Here is a 20,737-nt window from a genome sequence, read left to right as displayed (position 1 = left end):
ACAGGACACAGGAAGCTCAAAGGAGGCCTATCCAAGGAACAAGGAATTGAAGAGTTGGGTGGCCAAAGCTGAAGAGGGTGCTTTGGCAGACAGGATGGAGGTGATGGTCTTATCTTCCAGTGAGTGGGTGGACTCTCCCCCCGCAATCCTCAACTGACCATTACCTGCCTCCTAACCTGCTCAACATTCCCATCCAAGTAGGACACCAGGCAGTCTCCCGCCACCTCACTCATTACCCAACTGTTGCCAGGTCCTGCTGCTTCTCCCTTCACTGCATGCCCTGAGCTAAGAAGTTTCCACAATAGGCCAGACTTGGCTGAGGGATTCTTACCTCTGGCAACAAGGGACATCAGTTCCCAACCACCCACTGGACATAAGTGGCAGCCTTCAGGACCCCAACAGGGGTGGGCCTAGGCCAACCTTGGGGGCCCACACTCTCCTCTGCCACTTTTGCACCATCCCTTGGTGCCACCTCTTTCCCTTCAAGAGGTTCAAATCCTGACTTGGCCACTGAAGACCACTGGACAAGATAGATACCATTTCTGAACCTATTTCCTTGACTATAAAGAGAATTAATAGCTTTTGACACTGGCTAATACTAAGAAAATGTGCTTAAAACTGTCCAGTAGCTCTGTGTAGTCTTGCTCCTTAATAGGTTAAGACGTACATATGCGGCACAGTGTAAAACGGTTGGTACAAGTTGGTGGCTAAGGTGTGGGTTCAAACCCCACCTCTTACTAAATCTCAGTCTCCTCAGCAAACACAACTGGTAATAGAACCAAAACTCACCAGTTTGATGCAACGACTCAATGAGTTAATAAGTGGAGTATTTGTAATGGCACTTAGAATAGTTACTCTTTCCCACCTGTTTGGGGTTCTGGGGATAAACAAGGGCCCCTGTAACCTTATGGGACATTCAACCAACACTTGTAGTGGCTGCAAAATGAGCCTCACTTAAGAGTCACCTACCCCAAAAGGAAACACAGGAGGAAGACACAAAACTTAATTTAATAGAAATTTCATTTGTAGTTCTTACATTCTCAGTATGAGCCGAGCTAGAACCCGCTGCCCCACTCGGAACTGGCCCAGTCCTGGGGGCAGAGGAGAAAGGAGAGAGGAAGGTCAGAGCTCAGGGCTTAGGAGCCCCATTCTTTCTCAGTGCTGGGGGGCTGGTGATGCCACCCTCTTCTCCTACCCCCCTGTGGGATCCAGGAAGGAGAGCAGATGGAATCTTGGGCCTGGGGCTTCTCCTTCACGCCACACCCCACCCTGAGTCCCCAAGTTGGAGGGGAACTAAGGGATCTGGGGAGATAAGGGGACAGCAGAAAGCAAAGATGTCAAATCAAGAAAGATGAAGGCCAGGGGTGGGGGCTGAAGGAGAATCAGAGACAAAACACCAGTTTAAAAAAAAAAAAAAAACAACTTTAAAAAAAAAAAAAAAGGGAGGGGGAGAACAAAAACAAAATCCACCCCAAATTGGAACCCGCCTGGAAAAAAATGAAAGTTCTCCAGTCTCATAGAGACATTATTTGGCGCGGCCAGCTCTGCGGCAGGAGCACTCAGGCCTCAGTCCAGCCCTGGAGGCGGCGGTGTGGCCCCTACAGCTCATCCTTGGCCTGGCCAGCGGCAGCGTCTTCCTCCTCCTCTTCCTCTTTCTCATCCTCCTCCTCCTCATCCTCATCCTTGTCCTCATCTTCCTTGTCAGCCTCCTCTTCTTCCTTGCGCTTCTTCTCCTCCTCCTCCTCCTTTAGCCTCTGCTCTTCGTCTTGCTTGTCCTTCATTTGTTTTTCTGCTGCCTGTGTGCAAACCACACACCTCAGGGCCCGGACTCCCCTGCCAGCCCTGCCCACCCCCAAGCCCAAGACTGGACCCTGGTCCCACCTTCGTAACACCCCATGTCTCGTTGCCAAACTCCTCAGCATATGCTTCGTCGTTGGTGATGAGGAAGTTGTCAAAGATGGTGCCAGACTTGACCTGTATGGGGCCAGGGAGTAGAGGGGTGGTCGGAAGGGTGGTCAGAGGGGATATACCTGTTGGCCTTGGCCTCGAAAAGGTCTCTTGCCCGTATTCCCATAACCACTACACAACGCTACAGTTGAATGTTGCAGTTAAAAAACAGGCTGCCTGGGTTCCAACCCCAGCTCTGCCATTTCCTGCCTACATGACCTTGGGCTGGTGACTTCACCTCTCTGCACCTCAATTTCTTCATCTCTAAAAAGGGGTCTCACTCCCTTCTTTAAATATTTCTCTAGTACCTACTACGTGCCAGGCACCATTCTAGGTGCAGAAGGTACATCAGTGAACAGAACAGACAAAAATTCAGTCCCGGTGAACCTAATTTTCTAATGGGGTTATCTAACCACCTTCTAAGGTTGTTGGGGGCAATAAAATGAGTTGGTTCCCGTAGGTAGTTGAAAAAGTACCAAGAAGTTAGTAAGTACAACTTCATAGTGGGTGCTGTAAGCATGCCATAAAGACAAACCAGGAATTTCTTTAAAAAAAAAAAAAGCACCATTTTGAAGTCAGACCTCCTTTGTCCCTTTCCTCCTGGGTTGACCCTGAGCACTTGAGGTCCTGGGATCCTTCTCTTCCCTCCGTGTCTCACCTGCCATAGATCCAAGCCCAGTACAGCAAAGTTTTCATAGGCGTAGATGTTGCTATCAGGGGAATACTCAGGGTTGTCGATCTCTGGGTGGATCCAGATGCCCTTGTAATCTGGGTTGTCAATCTGCCGGGGCTTCCACTCACCCTGCAGAAGAAGTGAACTGGTGGGTGAGTGGAGATCAGTGCGTTCCCCACTGTGCACCACCCTGCTCAGAGCCCCAGTCTCACCTTGTACTCTGGGTTCTGAATCACTGGTGGTTCCCACTCTCCGTCCATCTCTTCATCCCAGTCCTCGGGCTTCTTAGCATCAGGGTCAGGAATGTGCTCAGGTTTGTCCCAGTCCTGAAGGTACATTAGGAGGTCAGAGTTGGCCCAGTTGTCCTCCACACCCTCCATGGTGGGGAGCCCCTGCCCAAGAACGAACCTCAGGCTTGGAGTCCGTAGGGTCATCAACCTTGGCTCGCTCGTCCCAGTCTTCAGGCTTTGCAGCATCAGGATCCTTTATCTTCTTGGGAGGCAAGAAATCCCAATCGTCCTCCAGGGAGCCTGACTCCACCTGGCTGTTGTCAATCTTTACCTCATAGGTATTATCAGGCCGCACAATCAGTGTGTACAGGTGTGTGAATTCATCGTCCTGAAGAGAGTGGCAGATCAGTGCCCCGCCCACCAGGTTGGCCTCTGAGCCTTCCCTTACAGCCATTTGTCACCAGCCCCAGAGCACACCTTGCAACGGATATCCTTGTTGATCAGCACATTCTTGCCCTTGTAGTTGAAGATGACATGAACCTTCTTGGTGCCAGGGCCACAGATGTCCGGGCCTTAATGAGAAGCAGATCCGGTCAGAGCTAGAGGTTGTCCACCATTATGAACCCCTCCCCACCCATTTACAAAAAGAAAACTTGGTTCTTAAACTCACGTCTGTCAAGGTGAAAAGACAAAATTCAGATATCTCTAAGGGACCGCGATTAGGGATTTAAAGAAAAAAAAAAATCAGTGCTCTAGAAGTCAGTATCTTTACTTGCAGAATTAGGAAATGCCTACCTTATAAAATCGCGTGAATTAGCAGTCTTAAATCAACGATAACAATGCAGAAAGTTGCTACTAACTGTAACTATCCTCTCAGCTTCCCCTCCAAAGAAATGTCTAACCATTTAAGTGTTTTCTATGATCTTAAGACCCCTTTTCATGGGCTATAAAGAACTCATGGGGTTTCAAACTCCCTCTAACTAATCAGAGGTCAGCATCAGGGTGGGGCCCGCTCACCAAACATGATGTTGTATTCAGAATCTCCATGCATGTCTGTCTGGTCCAGACCATCTGGAAATAGCTTCACGTAGCCGCCCCCACAGTCGATGTTCTGTTCGTGTTTCACGGTGAACTGCACCACCAGTGTATGACCCTTATTGGAGAAGGGCTCGAATCTGGCCGACAAAGCGTAAAACCGGGCATCCTGGCTTGTCTGCAGCCCTAGCAAGGAACGGTAGTCAGATCACGGCTCAGCAACAACCCCCGGGAGACCCTCAGGATGGGAAATACAGACGACTCTCCCTTCCTCCACCTGTTCTACTTCTAGGGATACCCAAACTGTGTGGTGACTAGGGCTTCCTCCAGGAAGTCCTCCTGGATCTGAGCACCCACCCGTAGGCTCTTACCTTTATCTTTCTCCTGGTCACCGTAGAACTTGCCGGAACTGAGAACGAATTTGCCAAAATCCGGTTTGTGTTTGGATTCGATCCAGCGCTCGGTCCACCCGTCTAGGGGACCAAAGGGGCAGGTCAGATTAGCGGTGCTGATCACCCCCCACCAAACATCTACCAGGAGCTACAAACTGCTGGGGGCAAGGAAGGAGATTCCCCCTCCCCCCGACTGTCCCCATCCCAACCTCTAGCTTGACATCTCTGGTGGCTTAAAAGATCCTCGGGCGAACCCTAACTCCCGCCGCGGAAGGCCGCCGCGCCCTCCCCGCTCCCCAGGGACGCAGAAGGAAAGATCGCCTGCGGCTCTAGTCCCTGAGGCCACTGTGTTGGTCCTCTGAGCAGTAACTACAGGCGACACGCAGATATGGGCTGGGGGGCCAGCCGCGTCGTTAGGACGGCCTCGAGTTACCTCCGTCCAGAAACTGCTCCTTGAAGTAAACGGCGGGTTCAGCGGCGCCCAGGCCAAGAAGGCCGAGCAGCACCAGCACGGGTAGCAGCATGGCGGGCCGAGGGGGCGGCGGCGCGCTGGCCCTTTAAGTCACTCTACCAGCAGTAGCTCTGCAGTAGGGACAGACGGTGCCGCCAGCCGTGCGATTTTATACCCGGCCGCCTCTCAAACCAACCTGGTCCGGCCTCTTGGCCCTCCTCCTCCACCTTATCATTGGTCTGTGGCCACAGCTGTGCCTTTCCATTGGGCCCTTATGGGCTCAGCAAGTTAGGCTGTGCCTCGGAACGCTGGGTTCCCAGATGGCCGATTTCTATTGGCCGCACCGCTGGCCAATGAAGGTCGACCACGCGTTGTGGGGGTCGCCCACCGGTGGAGTGGGGCCTCGAGCCCCTCAGGCCAGGTCATGTGACCAGACCTCGGCCCAACCCCGCCCTCGCCCGCTAGCAGCGCTAGAGATTTAGGCGTTTAAAGAATCCGCGCGAGCGCAGGTGCCGCCGCTTAGAGCTAGGGCCCTGCTCCAGCATCGATTCCGCTTATCTCCTCTATAGGGATGGGTAGGCAAGGTTTTCCTAGCCTTTTCTACCCTGAATTTGGGGAACCCCACCACTCCGACCCTCTCTCCCTCCATCTCTTTCTCTCTCTCTCTTTTAACCCCCGCCCCCCGCCCCGCCAGGATGGGGCAGAGGGCATCGAGCCCTGGGGCTTCACTTCACCCCAGCGCCAGAGCTGTGCAGGCCTGCGGGGGGAGTGACGGATCTCTCCTCCGTACGGCCCCTAGTTCCCTGGCAGCCTGTCAGACTGCTGCTGTGTGAGCTGGGGCAAGGCATTTAGCCTCTTTGGAGGCACAGGAGCTCCTGAAAGGCCAAGAGGAGCGACCCCGGCCAGCTGCTGGCCGGCAGAAATGCTTTCAAAGCTTTTAGGGATGTCTGGGACAGAGGGAAGGAAGCCCTCAACGGCTCGAAGTTGTGACTATAGGCTGGGTCTCCTACGGTTGTTCGCCTTATTGCAGCCTGTCCTTTACCCCCCATCCCCTCCTCAGCCGGTAAATGAAAGGGGTCGCTGCCTTGTGGTCTCCCACAAACGGCCTGCTTTTGCAATTAAACGGCTAAAGATGAGAGGGCAGGGGGTTCCGTTGGGGAGGGAAAAAATAGGACAGATGGTGGGGAAGATAAGGTCTAAGGGAGGTGGCCAGGACCCCTGAAACTAGAGCCTTCTTCGGAAGCCAGAGGCACATGACTGAAAGTGACACACCAGCTCCCTGCCCCTAGGCTGCAGGAAGGAGGATGGAGAGCTGGGGCTTTCCCAAACTCTGAGCAAATTGGCTCTGGACCTGGGAAGTGGAAGTAAACTGCTGCTGAAGGGGGGGATCCTGGCAAAAGGGTGGGGAGGGGGTGCTTCCCCTCTAGTGGTGGGGGCTCAGAAAAGAGAGGAATGAGGAGTCTTGGAGAACTTGGGGTTCTGCCCCTTCCCCAAGACAGTATCCAGTATTGCCCAACCTGGTCCTCCCCAACGAGGACCCCCCAAGTCTGGGATGACCACTCTAGGCCTTCCACTGTCCTTTCCCCCGCCTTCCCTCCCTTCCACCATGTGTCAGGGACACATGGGCTAGGTGCTTCCTGCCAGAGAGTAGACACTGTGCCTGTCTTGTTCACCCCACCATCCCCCCACCCCCACCCCACAGTGTCTCCTGCAGCACCGGGCACAGAACAGGCTTAAAACCTACTTGACGTGTGACAGAAGCAAGGAAAGAAGGACTCTTGCTGGAATTAAATAAGCAAAAATGGGGAAAGTGCTTTGAAGCTAAGAAGAGACTTTGAGGGATGCATTCTGAATTTTTATCAGGACCTCACTGTAGGTCCAGCATTGGGGGATATTAGTAACCCCATTTACCACGCTCAAATAACAGTTGTGATGGCTAAATGAGTAGGTGCTTAGAACAGCACCTAACACAGAGTCCACACTCAATTTAGTACCAGCAAGTATTGCATACGTGTGTGGGTACTATTCCACTTAATTCTCACAGTAACCTGGGCTCGTATCATTTCCATCCAAGCGAGGAAACTGAGGCACAGAAGGATTAAGTGATTTGGCTGAGGGACAGAAATGGCAGATCTGGGATTAGAATCTACTTGTGCTGTCTAATGTAGTCTCCACTGGCCACATGTGATTATTGCCTTTTGAAATGTAGCTGCTCTGAACTAAGCTGTAAGTGGAAAATACACATCAGAATTTGAAGACTTAGTGTGAAAAAATAACGTAAAATATTTCACTAGTAGTTTTATATTAAGTGTTGAAATGAAAATATGGACATTTAGGTTCTATAAATTCTTCATATTAATTTCACCCCTTTTGTTTTTAACGTTGCTACTAAAATGTGTAAAATTACATTTCTATCTCGAAATATATTTCTTGTTTTGTTTTGTCTTGGCCAAGCTGTGGCATGCTGACCAGGGATCAAACCCGTGCCCCCTGCAGTGGAATAGTGGAGTCCTAACCACTGGACCACCAGGGAATTCCCAGTATCTTGAATTATATTTCTATAGGACAGCACTGATCTATACTACAAATTATTTCCCTGACACTGGTCTTCTCAGAGCAGGGGTATGGGGAGGAGGGGGCAGGCTCTGGAGTGTTTATAATTTCTGACACTCTCCACCAGCTCCTTGCAGAACCTTGGGCAAGGCATACCACCCTCCAAGCCTCAGTTTTCACATATGTGAAATGTATATTATATCAGTATCTACATCATACAGTTTCGGGAAAATGAAGTACACCTGAAGCACTTAGCACTGGGCTGGGCACAGGGGAGAATGTCCATACAGGTTAGCTGCAACCTTGAATATATTATTCAATAATATACTAGTATTGAGTCCTTCTCCCCTCTATAAATAGGGTTGGTCCCTACCCAGCTCCTTTTGAAAATTTAAAAGTAGTTGACAGGGCTTCCCTGGTGGCGCAGTGGTTGAGAGTCCGCCTGCCGATGCAGCGGACACGGGTTCATGCCCCGGTCCGGGAAGATCCCACATGCTGTGGAGTGGCTGGGCCCGTGAGCCATGGCTGCTGAGCCTGCGCGTCTGGAGCCTGTGCTCCGCAACGGGAGAGGCCACAACAGTGAGAGGCCCGCGTACAGCAAAAAAAAAAAAAAAAAAAAAAAAAAAGGAGTTGACATCAGGGACTTCCCTGGTGGTGCAATGGTTAGGACTCCGTGCTCCCAATGCAGGGGGCCTGGGTTCGATCCCTGGCCAGGGAACTAGATCCCACATGCATGCCGCAACTAAGGAGCCCTGGAGCCACAACTAAGGAGCCCATGTGCTGCAACCAAGGAGCTGGAGAGCTGCAACTTAAGACCCAGTGCAACCAAATAAACAAATAAATATTTTTTAAAATAATAATAAAAAAATAAAAGTAGTTGACATCAGCAGGATGACTATGTCTGGAGTCCACCACCCACAGCCCTCCTGTGGGGTAAGAAAGAATCCCCAGGGGAGGGCTGGTCTGAGGCCCAGAGAGGGGGAAGTCCAAGGTCACACAGCCCCTGCTGGTGGGGCTGGGTGAAGCTTAAAGCAATGCTGTGAGTCTGTCTTTGATGGCATTAATTTGACCTCTCTGGTCAACCAGAAACCACCAGTCTAGCCAAGTGACACGCTCAAGATGGCGGCACCCCGAGCCCTGCCGCATAGTCTGCCACACTCAAGATGACGGTGCACGCCCCCCGGCGCCGGTTCCGGTTCCGGTTGTTCTGACCGCCGGCAGGCACACGCTGAGCGCCCTGGGAGCAGTCATGGCAGATGGTCCGGTGGCGGAGGTGCTGCTGCAGCGGCTGGAGGCGGCCGATGGCGGCCTGGATAGCGCTGAACTGGCGGCCGAGCTGGGCGTAGAGCACCAGACCGTGGTGGGCGCCGTGAAGAGCCTGCAGGCGCTGGGTGAGGTGAGCTGGGCCAGTGATGCCGAGCCTCCTCGCTTTTGCATCTGCGGTTCCCTTGCCAGGAGGGCTCTGCCTCCAGGCCAGACTATCTCAGGCCTGGTTAGGAGTAATTGTATGTGTCCCGCCCAGGGTGCGCAGGCGGGGAGTCAGGAACGAGTGAGGGCCCCGGCGTACGGATGTTCCTCATGCAGTAAACGTCCATTGAGGCATGATCAGTGTTGAGGGGGTGGAGAGGAGAATGGTGGACCAGAAAGACGCAGTCGCCGCCTTCACGCAGGCTGCAGTATAATGGATATACTCAAGTGACCGGAGTGATGAGGAAGCACGGGGAACTCAGAGGTGATAGCAGACCCAGCTCTGAGGATCAGGGAGAGCATCCCAAAGGAGATGACAGCTGAGCCGGGTTTCTGCATTGAGTAGAAAAGCCATGGCGCTTTAAGGATCAGTGGGGTAGGGGGGTGACACAAGTGGTGAGAGAGACCCAGCAGAGCCAGATTTTGCGAGGCCTTGTAGGTCTTTATCTCACAGGGGTACTGGGGGGCCATGGCAGGAGCTAGAGCCAATGAGATGTGCGTACTGCCTACATCACTCTTGGGAAGGATTGGTGCGGGCAGGACTGGAGGCAAGGGGACAATGGCAGAGGCTGGCATATCCCCAAACTACAGGGTATGGTCCCTGGCTGTAGGGAGGCAGCTGGAATGGAGAAGGGATTCAGGTGAAGGAATGGAATGAGGTTCATGGAAATGTAGATGTAGCTCGTGGATGAAGCCCAGCCTTCTGACTTGGACAAGGGAAGGGTGCTGGAGCCAGAGGGGGAGGATGCTGACAGACCCGTGGGTCACCCAGCAGGCTGGATCCATGAGGCTAGGACTCAAAAAACATAGCTGGGGCTTCCCTGGTGGCGCAGTGGTGGAGAGTCCGTCTGCCGATGCAGGGGACACGGGTTCGTGCCCCGGTCCGGGAAGATCCCACATGCCGCGGAGCGGCTGGGCCCGTGAGCCATGGCCGCTGAGCCTGCGCGTCCGGAGCCTGTGCTCCGCAACGGGAGAGGCCACAACAGTGAGAGGCCCGCGTACAGCAAAAAAAAAAAAAAAAACATAGCTGAAAACATCAAACTTACATGATGTGCCCTGCTCTGGCCTCAGATTTATTCCTCATCCAATCTTTTTTTTTTTTTTTTTTTTTTTGCGGTATGTGGGCCTCTCACTGTTGTGGCCTCTCCCGTTGCGGAGCACAGGCTCCGGACGCACAGGCCCAGCGGCCATGGCTCACGGGCCCAGCCGCTCCGCGGCATGTGGGATCTTCCCGGACCGGGGCACGAACCCGTGTCCCCTGCATCGGCAGGCGGACTCTCAACCACTGCGCCACCAGGGAAGCCCCTCATCCAATCTTTGATGTGACCTTCAGTTGATGGCACTGTTATTATCCCCATATTGCAGACGTGACAACTTCTAAGCACTGGTCAGAATCTTGATCAGTGTCACTAGAAGGAACAGGCAAACCTGGATTTGAAGCCTGAGGTCGTCAGTGCAGAAGGGGATTGAAGCTATGGTGTATGGGATGACAGTACCTTGATTGATGTGAAGTGACATTTGTGTAGGCTACTGAGGGTTAAGTAGTGGCAGTTTAATGTGGTTCATTGTAAGGATAATGACGATGATATTAATGTAGTAGTAGTTATATTTATGCAGCATTTACTGCATACTAAGCACTCTGCATCCTTTTTGTGTATTCATTTAGTTACTCAAAACAACTCTCTGAGGTAGAGCCCACCACACCCTTCTCTCATGGATAAGAAAATTTGCTCAGGGACGTTAAGCAACTTTCCCACGGTCACACAGCAAGAGAGGGAGCAGAGCTAGGAATTAGAATGAAAGGGGACCCTAGGGTTCCTGTGTGTAATGTGGGCAGCCTGGGTTCTTCTCTGACATCTGGCTACACTGAGATGCATGTAAGTGTGGAAATAAATCATTTCACCCGAGACTTTAAAAAAATCTTTCCCAGGGCTTCCCTGGTGGCGCAGTGGTTGAGAGTCCGCCTGCCGATGCAGGGGACACGGGTTTGTGCCCCGGTCCGGGAAGATCCCACATGCCGCGGAGTGACTGGGCCCGTGAGCCATGGCCACTGAGCCTGCGCGTCCGGAGCCTCTGCAGTCCGCAATGGGAGAGGCCACAACAGGGAGAGGCCCGCGTACCGCAAAAAAACAAACAAACAAACAAACAAACAAAAAATCTTTCCCAGGTTCAAAAGTGATAGGGTTTGTTCTTTGCCAGGCAGGTAATACCCTCAGTACTTTACCTCACCCGGGGAGGTGTGAATCATTTTTGTCATTTTTCCCTGTGTCACAAAAGATCTACTGAGGCTCAACAAGCCGAGATCACTCCGCTGGGAAGTGGTACAGCTGAGAGGCAAAGCTGGCATCACAGGCTGTTCTTTGACCCGTGTCCCCAGTGCTGCGGCAAGGGGGTGCCTGCATCTGAACCCTGTCCCTGCCTGTGTCCCCCTGTTTTCCTACAGATAATCGAGGCTGAGCTGCGCTCCACCAAGCGCTGGGAGCTTACCGCTGAGGGCGAGGAGATTGCCCGGGAGGGCAGCCATGAGGCCCGGGTGTTTCGCAGCGTCCCCCCAGAGGGCCTGCCCCAGAGCGAGCTCATGGTAGGGGTCTGAGTGGGCAGGGCCTAGGGAGGTGTTGGGATGAGGGCGACCCTTGTGTCCCCCTCACTGCAGCCTCGCTCCCACAGCGACTGCCCAGTGGCAAGGTGGGCTTCAGCAAGGCCATGTCCAACAAGTGGATCCGAGTGGACAAGAGTGCTGCTGACGGGCCCCGGGTGTTCAGAGTGGTGAGTCCCTGCCGGGCGGTGGTTGGACAAATAGTCGGACAGGTGGGCCCCCTGCCCTCACAGCCCCTCATGCCCATCACTGTGGCAGGTGGATAGCGTGGAGGATGAGGTGCAGCGGCGGCTCCAGCTGGTCCAGGGTGGACAGGCCGAGAAGCTGGGAGAGAAGGAGAGGAGCGAGCTCAGGAAGAGGAAGCTGCTGACTGAACTGTGAGTGGGTGCCGCCCCCCAGGCTCACACCTGTGTCACCTGCATGGCCCTGGAGCAGAAGGGGAGCCATTCTGCCCACACTGGGCCAGGGTGCTATCAGTCTCCTCCCAGCCTCCCTTCACACTGTGCTTGTCGAGCACACACGCCAGGCTCATGCCATGTCAGGGCCTTTGCCTATGCTGTGCCTTCTGCTGAGAAAGATCTTCCTGCTCTTCTTCAAAGCAAGTTCTGACATCAAACCTCTGCTCGTGTGTCCCCTTAGAGAGGCCACCCTGACACCCTTTCTTCCCTTCAAATTCCATAAAAGTTCCTCACTCCTGGCCTCCATCCCTTGTGCCCTGTTTACTTCCTTTACAGTCCTAAGCACTGTCTGAAAGTTTATGACTGCTGGGACCTGGACAGCCTGGGGGCTCTGCCCTCACAGAGCTGACGACTCCTTTGAGCAGACGTAGCAGTGGCCTAGCAGTTATAAGAACACAAACTGGGAATTCCCTGGTGGTCCAGTGGTTAGGACGCTGAGCTTCCACCGCAGGAGGCGTGGGTTTGATCCCTGGTTGGGGAACTAATATCCCATGTGCTGCATGGTGTGGCCAAAAAAAAAAAAAAAAGACTGGAGGGGGGCTGCCTGATTCAAGTCCCAGCTCTGCCATATGCTAGCTGTGTGACCTTGACCAAGTCACCTGATCTTTCCAAGCTTCTGTTTATGCATGTGTAAAATGGCTCCTTTTCACACAGGATTATGGGGTGATTTTATGGAACAGAGCCTAGTGTGGAATAAACTCTCTAAACTTGATCTATTATTATCACTCCCAGCTATATGCTTAGTGCCTTGAACAGGCCCTGGTACACAGTAGGTTCTCAGTAAATGTTTGTTGAATGAGTAACTGCATGAACATAGGGATGTAGGTCGGGGCCAGCTAAGAGGATTCTGGAGATGGTAAGTGTCAGGAAGAAAATACAGCAGAGTGACTTGGTGGGTGACTTTGGGGTCAGCATCAGATGGGAGGTCAAGGGAAACCACTTGGAGGAGGTAACAGTGTTGTCCTCTGGCCTCAGGACCCTGAAGACCTACTGGGTGAGCAAAGGCAGTGCCTTTAGCACCAGCATCTCCAAGCAGGAAACAGAGCTGAGCCCAGAGATGATCTCCAGGTAGGGGGTAGCCCCAGAGTTGGGGGCCGATGGGGGTGTGGTAGGCAGCCCCCACCAGACCCATGTACCCTGCATCCCCCCATAGTGGCTCCTGGCGGGACCGGCCCTTCAAGCCCTACAATTTCTCAGCCCACGGCGTCCTCCCTGACAGCGGCCACCTGCACCCCCTGCTCAAGGTCCGCACCCAGTTCCGGCAGATCTTCCTGGAGATGGGGTAAGCATGGGGCCGGGGGTGGGGCTAGCCCACCTGCTTGGCACAGGCAGGGCAGTCAGGCTGTGTCTCCCACCAGGTTCACCGAGATGCCGACCGACAATTACATTGAGAGCTCCTTCTGGAACTTTGACGCACTCTTCCAGCCCCAGCAGCACCCAGCACGGGACCAGCATGACACCTTCTTCCTGCGAGGTGGGTGGGCTCCGCCATGCCATCAGAGGTGCCAGGCCTGGGCAGAGCCTTTTGGGGTGGCGTACTGTTTTACAGGATAAACTCCATTCTCCTCAGTGTGGCCTACAAACCTGTGTGAGCCACTATCATCAACTTCTGTGATCTTCTTCCATCTCCCCTCCTGCCCACCTCAGGGCCTTTGCCCGTGCTGTGGCTTCTGCCGAGAACTGTCTTCTCCCAGGTCTTCATGGCAGGCTCTGGCATGAAGCCTCTGCTCACATGTCACCTCAGAGAGGCCACCCTGACATGCCCTTGTCCCCCCAAGTTCTAAAAGTTCCTCACTGCTAGTCTTCAACATTGCTTCCCAGTTCTTTCTTTCTTCCACAGTCCTTAGTAGTCTCTGAAATTGAATGACTTTACAAAATGGTTGTTGTTTCCCCCACCAGCAGGGCAGGTGAGGCTGTTGGGTGCCTGTTACCTGGCCAGGAGCAACAGCGCCATTGTCATCATTTCAGCATCCAAAACTTACTGAGCTGTGGGACTTCCCTGGTGGTCCAGTGGTTAGGACTCTCCGCTTCCGCTGCAGGGGGGCGCAGGTTTGACCCCTTGTCAGGGAAGTTCCACATGGCATGTAGTGTGGCCAAAAACAAGAAAAAGAAAAAAATATACATAAAAGTTACTGAGCTGTCACTGTCCTAATCTCTCCACCAACTATAGGAAGTAGACTGTTAGCCCTGTTTTGCAAATGAGGAAATTAGGTCTCAGAGAGGGGACATCACTTGCTCAGGGTCACAGCTTATAGGCGGTGGAGCTGGGATTTGATGTCAGGCTTTTCAGGTGCACTAAAATTGTGTCTCTGGAAGGGAGTCATAAGAACTTGCACATTCGTGCAGCATAGAGTCTGCACCTATGACTGAGCTCCTGTGTGCCAAAGTCTCTGTGAAACACCTGAGTCCCAGCCATGAATGAGACAGAAATCCTTGCTCTGATGAGACCCACATATCCTGGTTGGGCGAGATATGCATTTAATTCTGAGTAAGCTGTAAACACGGCGATGCAAGATGGCAGTAAATGCGATGGGGGAATTGAGACGTTATGTTGATGGGGGAGCACGCTGTCAATTTAAAATAAAGGCTGCAGGCTTCCCTGGTGGCGCAGTGGTTAAGAATCCGCCTGCCAATGCAGGGGACACAGGTTCAATGCCTGGTCCGGGAAGATCCCACATGCCGCTGAGCAACTAAGCCCATGCGCCACAACTACTGAGCCTGCACTCTAGAGCCTGCAAGCCACAACTACTGAGCCTGCATGCCACAACTACTGAAGCCCGTGCACCTAGAGCCCATGCTCCGCAACAAGAGAAGCCACCGCAGTGAGAAGCCCACACACCGCAACGAAGAGTAGCCCCCGCTCGCCGCAGCTAGAGAAAGCCCACGCAGAGCAATGAAGACGCCACTCAGCCAAAAATAAATTAATTTAAAAAAAAAGTCTCTGTGCTCCCAATGCAGCGGGCCTGGGTTCGGTCCCTGGTGAGGGAACTAGATCCCACGTGCATGCCGCAACTAAGAGTTCGCATGCTGCAACTAAGGAGCTGGCAAGCCACAACTAAGGAGCACACCTGCCGCAACTAAGGAGCATGCCTGCTGCAACCAAGACCCAATGCAACCAAATAAGATAAATAATTTTTTTTTTTTTTTTTTTTTTGCGGTACGCGGGCCTCTCACTGTTGTGGCCTCTCCCGTTGCGGAGCACAGGCTCCAGACGCGCAGGCTCAGGGCCCAGCCGCTCCGCGGCATGTGGAATCTTCCCAGACCAGGGCATGAACCCGTGTCCCCTGCATCGGCAGGCGGACTCTCAACCACTGCGCCACCAGGGAAGCCCTAAATAAAATATTTTTAAAAATAATAAAATAAAATGAAGGCTGCTTAAGCAAAGATGGAAAGAGGTTAGGGAGGGAGCTATGCCTGGGGAAGGAAAGTTCCAGGCAAAGGGAATGGCCAGTGCAAAGGCCCTGAGGTTGGCACATGCCTGGTGTGCTCACAGATCAGCAGGGCAGCCCTGTGGCTGGAGGAAGTGATCAGTTAAGAGTGGGAGGAGAGAATTCCCCGGCAGTCCAGTGGTTAGGACTCTGTGCTTTCACTGCCTAGGGCGCAGGTTCAATCCCTGGTTGGGGAACTAAGTCCTGCAAGCTGTGCAGCATGGCCAAAAAAAAAAGAGGAAATAGGACCACGGAAGGTTCTGGGCAGAGAGTTGTGACTGACTCAGGTGTTCCCAGGTACCCTCTGGCAGCTGTGGAGGGCGGGGGAGGGAGCTGCCTGTGTCACTATCTGTTTTCAGTGTGGTGGCTATTTGAGAAATGCTCCTTGACTGACCAGATGTTGCTCTGTCCTGCCCAGATCCAGCCCAGGCCCAGCAGCTCCCAATGGACTACGTCCATCGCGTCAAGCGGACCCACTCTCAAGGCGGCTATGGCTCACAGGGGTAAGACAGAACCCAGGACTTTGGGTCCTGGGCAGGACACCCAGGGGTGTCGGGGGAAAGAGGTTGGGGGCCGAGAGCTGCATCATGGACTTCCTGTATGTCCCTCTGAAGGTACAAGTACAACTGGAAACTGGACGAGGCTCGGAAAAACCTACTGCGCACCCACACCACGTCGGCCAGCGCCCGCGCCCTCTACCGCCTGGCCCAGAAGGTGTGGCGGGGCTTGGGCAGCGTTGGAGGGGGCAGGGCTGTCATCCTGACCTTCTCACCCATGCCCGGGCTTGGCCTGCCTCTCATCTCCAGAAGCCCTTCACAGCGGCCAAATACTTCTCCATTGATCGTGTGTTCCGGAATGAGACCCTAGATGCCACGCACCTGGCCGAGTTCCACCAGATCGAGGGCGTCGTGGCTGACCACGGCCTCACGCTAGGCCACCTCATGGGCGTCCTGCGGGAGTTCTTCACCAAGCTGGGTGAGCAGGTGGGCTGGGGTGGGCAAGCAGGAGGATGCCTTGGTCGTCAGCCTGACCCTCCCCCTTTGCCCCTCTCCCCCCCCTTTTCCCCCCCCAACCCCCACTCTGTTTGGCTGCCTCCCCACCCAGGTATCACCCAGCTGCGTTTCAAGCCGACCTACAACCCTTACACCGAGCCCAGCATGGAAGTGTTCAGCTACCACCAAGGTCAGGGTGGAACCCAGTACTGGGACAGGGAGGGAGGTCTCAGGCTGCCCACGGCTCAGCCCAGGTCCCCGTCACTGCCAAGCCCACACCCCACCTCCCAAGCTAACTGCCAGGCCCAGTATCACCCACACAAGCCGCCCCGTCGTTCTCCTGCCTTCACAGGCCTGAAGAAGTGGGTGGAGGTTGGAAACTCCGGGATCTTCCGCCCCGAGATGCTGCTGCCCATGGGGCTCCCTGAGAATGTGTCTGTCATTGCCTGGGGCCTCTCCCTTGAGCGGTGAGTACCCAAACCACTTAGGGTATTGGCTGCCTTACTCAGGTGGCTTGCCAGGCGTGGGGGCCTGCAGACTTTCAGCCCCATCTACAGTACCTGCTGTGTCCTGAGTCCTGTGCTGTGATTATGACATACACATCTCTACTTCCATGAAGCCAGGGGTGCTAGTGGAACACAGAGGATGATAATTAGTGAGATAAATAAGTCAACAAGTAAAGCTTAAAGTATGTCCAAAAGCAGTGTTATAGAGAAAACACAGCAGGGAGGGCTAAGGAGATGTCAGGAAAGGCCTCTCGGAGGAGGTGGCATCTGAGCAAAGACTGAAGGTGGGTGAATTGGTAAGCCGTGAGGATATCTGGGGAATGGCGTTCCAGGCAGAGGGAAGAGCCAGTGCAAAGGCCCTGAGGCTGGAGCGGGCCTGCTGTGGTTGGAGGGAATGAGTGAGTGAAGGTGGAGAGTGGGAGGAGATGAGGGTGGGGAGGTGACAGGACAGATTGAGCAGGGCCTTTTGAGCCCCAGGGAGGACTTGGGCTTTTACTCAAGGAAGGTGATAAGAGAGGTTCTGATCAGAAGACAGCATGTGACCTGACCTCGTGTTAAACCATGTCATGTCCCCCCGCCAAGCCCAACAATGATCAAATACGGCATCAACAATATCCGGGAGCTGGTGGGCCACAAGGTGAACCTGCAGATGGTGTACGACAGTCCCCTGTGCCGCCTAGACGCCGAACGGGGGCCCCCGTCGACACAGGAGGCCGCATGACACGAACCGCCCTGGATAGGCCGCCTTCCCCAAGACCCTGCTGCCCTTTGCGTCCCTGCCAGTGACCCCCTTGTACTTACGAGGCCTCTGTGAGGCCAGTCCCCCTGCCCCTGGTATCTCCTCTTCCCCACTGGCCCCAGGGTCCCAGGGACAGGGGAGCGGGTAGCAGGTTCATTCTGTTGTCCACCTGTGAGGGTGGGCCTTGGGGAGCCCTGCAGACCAGCTGCTGGCTAATAAAGTGGGCACTTGCCCTCATCTGGTGCCTTTCCTTAGGGGCGGAGGGGTGCTGGAGCCCCGGGTGTGAGGCGTGGTGGGTTGGAGGTCTTGGATCCTCAGGAACCCCTGGCCAGCCTGAGCCAGATCCCACCAGGGAAGACTGGCTCCATCAGGCATTTACTGATTTACCTCCTGGTGCCAGGTCTCTTCTAGGTGAAGGGAACAGAACCCCCTACCCCTGTGGAAGGGGCATTTGGGAAGGAGAGGCCAAGGCGGGCATTGGGGCCCCAGGAGCCAGCATTCCCACCACCTGGGAGCCAGCATTGGTGGGGTGGGGCGTATAGCAAGCTAAGCCTTTAAAGCTGCCCTTTTTGTTTTTTTAAGAGCAGTTTTAGGTTCATAGCAAAATTGAGTGGAAGGTAAAGGGATTTCCTATAAACCCCCTGCCTTGACAATATCATAATGACCCAAAGTCCATAGTTTACATTACAGTTGATTGCCTGTGTTGTATGTACGTTTGGACAAACGTATGATCACGTGTATTCATTCATTATTATGGTATCATAGAGAGTATTTTCACTGCTCTGAAAGTCCTCTGTGCTCCACACATTCATCCCTTTCTCCTCCCCCTAAAAAACTACTCTTAAAAAAACTCTCAAGGATTTCAAATGAGCCCAGAATAGAGATGAATGAGTAGGATAAAGCTCCGTGGACCCACCACTCCACTGAACAGTGAGCAGCATCTCACACCTGTTTCTATGGGAATATTTTAAAGCCAATCCCAGTCACCACGTCACTCAGCCCAGATCTTCAGGGGCAGCATGCTTTTAGAAACATAGACAATTTTTTATGTAACCATGAGGCCACTTTCATACCCAGGGCAGTTGGCAGTCAGCTGAGGCCATGGGTTTTGCTGGTCCCAGGGCCTGGGGGCACCAGTCTTCCAAGGGCTCCTCACTCAAATCTTTTGTTTATTTATTTCAAGTTAAATAATCCAGGAATACAGAAAAATATTCCCTCATTCAATAAATGTACACTTTTTTTTTTAGGTTTTTTTAATTGAGGTATGGTTGATTTGCATTGCTTTGCCAATCTCTGCTGTACAGCGAAGGGACCCAGTTATACACATACATTCTTTTTTAATATTCTTTTCCAGTATGGTTTATCACAGGATATTCAATATAGCTTCCTGTGCTATACATTAGGACCTTGTTGCCTATCTGTTCTAAATGTAATAGTTTGAAACGTGCATCTCTCAAGTGCCAGCAGTGTTCATGAGCTGAAGGCCCAGCAGTGGGCAAAGCTGGCTCAGGTCCCTGCCTTCAGGAGCTGACATGGGGTGGGGATGGGGAGGGACCTGGGGAGGCATGAGAGACAGGATGAACAGATAAACGGAGGGAGGGGTAGAAGCCATGTAAAAAGTAAAGGCTGGTGAGGGTGAAGCATGTATAATATGAAGCATAATACAGTAAACACCCAAGAACCCACCCCTAGTTCATTCGAATCTGAACATAGATCATATTTGCTTTGGATCTTTCACTTTTTAGATCTGTGCGACTAATGGTTTGAAGACCCTATGAGCTTGTCCTAGTTTCTTTTGCCCCCAGCCCACTAAGGTTGCCGCCTCCTGAATTTGGTATTTATCATTCTCATGTGCTTTTAAACTGTTGCTACTTACATGTGTCACTTTAACAAGACATGGTTTCAATTTGCATGTTTTCAAATGTTATACAGACCGTGCACCATAAAAATCATCTTGCATCTTCTGTGTTGCCTTTGTTTTGGTTTGGTGCCAGTGTGTTTGTGTATGCATGCTTAAAAGTAAGTCTGAGGGGCTTCCCTGGTGGCACAGTGGTTGAGAGTCCGCCTGCCAATGCAGGGGACGCGGGTTTGTGCCCCGGTCCGGGAGGACCCCGTGTGCCGCGGAGCGGCTGGGCCCATGAGCCGTGGCCGCTGAGCCTGTGCTCCACAACGGGAGAGGCCACAGCAGTGAGAGGCCTGCGTACTGCCAAAAAAAAAAAAAAAAAAAAAAGATTTTTCCCAGTAGATAATCCTCAAATCTTCAAATCTGATGCTGCAGGAAGATGCATCTCACTTAACTTGCAGCTTTGCCACAAGATACTGTTAGCCACTGTTTATTAAACTCTTAATGTGTTCCAAATGTTTATCCCTGAAACCCTTATAATAGTCTCATGCTTTAGATTTTATCGTCTTGCTATTAGACAAAGATGGGTTTTGAGAGTGAGTGGCAGTTTAATGATCATTCCCAGCGGTAAGAGCCCAGATTGAAACCCAGTTCTCCAGGACGTTGGTGTAAAGGTGTGTGCTCTAGTGTGTGGCCAGGGACAGAGCCCTGCACAGAAGGGCTGAGCGATGTGAGCTGATTCCCACTGTCTCCCTTTTGTGAACACTGTGACAGGTGTCCCGAAGAGGAGCTCCATCTCCTTCCCAGTCAGTTGGGACGAAGTCCCAACCCTTCATCCTTCACCCACTGCTTCCCCCAAGCCCTGCTCGCCCCACCAGGCCTGGCCACTCCTCAAAGGCACTGAGCTTGCTCAGACCTCAGGGCCTTTGCCCAACCGTTTCAAATCCTTTGCCCCCCCTTTTTTTTTTATGCGGTACGCGGGCTTCTCACTGTTGTGGCCTCTCCCGTTGCGGAGCACAGGCTCCAGACGCGCAGGCTCAGCGGCCATGGCTCACGGGCCCAGTCACTCCACAGCATGTGGGATCTTCCCGGACCGGGGCACGAACCCGGGTCCCCTGCATCGGCAGGCGGACCCTCAACCACTGCGCCACCAGGGAAGCCCCTTTGACCATTTTTTAACTGGGGTTTTTCTGTCTCACTGAGTTGCAAGAGGTCTTTGTAGATGCTGGATACAAGTTGTTAAATATTTTCTCCCAGTCTGTGGCTCCTTGTGTGCCAATTACTATTATTGTTGTCACTATTAATTCATTACTGTTATTACTACTCTTATTATTAAGGGGTATGGGCCCAACTCTTAAGGGCCAGGCCCCCATGCTTTCAAGGAGCTTCTGGTTTTGGAGTGCAGGTAAACTCTGATTCAAGGTGGT

The 20,737-nt window shown here is 53.0% G+C and overlaps 3 protein-coding genes across 3 annotated transcripts in view; 1 reads left to right on the top strand and 2 right to left on the bottom strand.

Annotated features, from left to right (window-relative positions):
- GCDH (glutaryl-CoA dehydrogenase) overlaps positions 1-20,737 on the bottom strand; it is a 415,847-nt gene that overhangs the window by 374,530 nt on the left and 20,580 nt on the right. The window lies entirely within an intron of this gene.
- CALR (calreticulin) lies at positions 990-4,879 on the bottom strand. The gene is made up of 9 exons (XM_081233650.1): positions 4,711-4,879; positions 4,257-4,358; positions 3,868-4,071; positions 3,328-3,422; positions 3,029-3,238; positions 2,833-2,946; positions 2,606-2,749; positions 1,882-1,974; positions 990-1,796 (listed from the first exon to the last, which is right to left on the bottom strand). The coding sequence occupies exons 1-9, from the start codon at positions 4,799-4,801 to the stop codon at positions 1,599-1,601; spliced, it is 1,251 nt and encodes a 416-aa protein (XP_081089776.1). The 5' UTR covers positions 4,802-4,879; the 3' UTR covers positions 990-1,598.
- Positions 8,493-19,431, top strand: FARSA (phenylalanyl-tRNA synthetase subunit alpha). Its single transcript, XM_081232800.1, has 13 exons — positions 8,493-8,677; positions 11,192-11,329; positions 11,416-11,514; positions 11,603-11,721; positions 12,778-12,870; positions 12,956-13,084; positions 13,161-13,276; positions 15,649-15,733; positions 15,845-15,944; positions 16,037-16,205; positions 16,335-16,412; positions 16,575-16,689; positions 17,311-19,431. Exons 1-13 carry the CDS (start codon positions 8,531-8,533, stop codon positions 17,447-17,449), a joined length of 1,527 nt encoding a protein of 508 aa, XP_081088926.1. The 5' UTR covers positions 8,493-8,530; the 3' UTR covers positions 17,450-19,431.

Source organism: Mesoplodon bidens, assembly GCF_964165515.1.
Source record: "Mesoplodon bidens genome assembly, chromosome: 4".
NCBI classification, from domain to species: domain Eukaryota; kingdom Metazoa; phylum Chordata; class Mammalia; order Artiodactyla; family Ziphiidae; genus Mesoplodon; species Mesoplodon bidens.
Note: the sequence above shows the minus strand (reverse complement) of the source record. Positions and strands in the feature narration are given on the sequence as shown.

Bases quoted from the DNA above. Each gene is read 5' to 3' on its own strand.
- CALR (XM_081233650.1), bottom strand. From the start codon at position 4,801: ATGCTGCTACCCGTGCTGGTGCTGCTCGGCCTTCTTGGCCTGGGCGCC. The intron at 4,072-4,256 runs GTAAGAGCCTAC...GTTCCTTGCTAG, and splicing joins TGACCAGGAGAAAGATAAAG to GGCTGCAGACAAGCCAGGAT. The intron at 1,975-2,605 runs GTGAGACACGGA...GGCCCCATACAG, and splicing joins TGGGCTTGGATCTATGGCAG to GTCAAGTCTGGCACCATCTT.
- FARSA (XM_081232800.1), top strand. From the start codon at position 8,531: ATGGCAGATGGTCCGGTGGCGGAGGTGCTGCTGCAGCGGCTGGAGGCG. The intron at 13,277-15,648 runs GTGGGTGGGCTC...TGTCCTGCCCAG, and splicing joins TGACACCTTCTTCCTGCGAG to ATCCAGCCCAGGCCCAGCAG. The intron at 16,413-16,574 runs GTCAGGGTGGAA...CTGCCTTCACAG, and splicing joins AGTGTTCAGCTACCACCAAG to GCCTGAAGAAGTGGGTGGAG.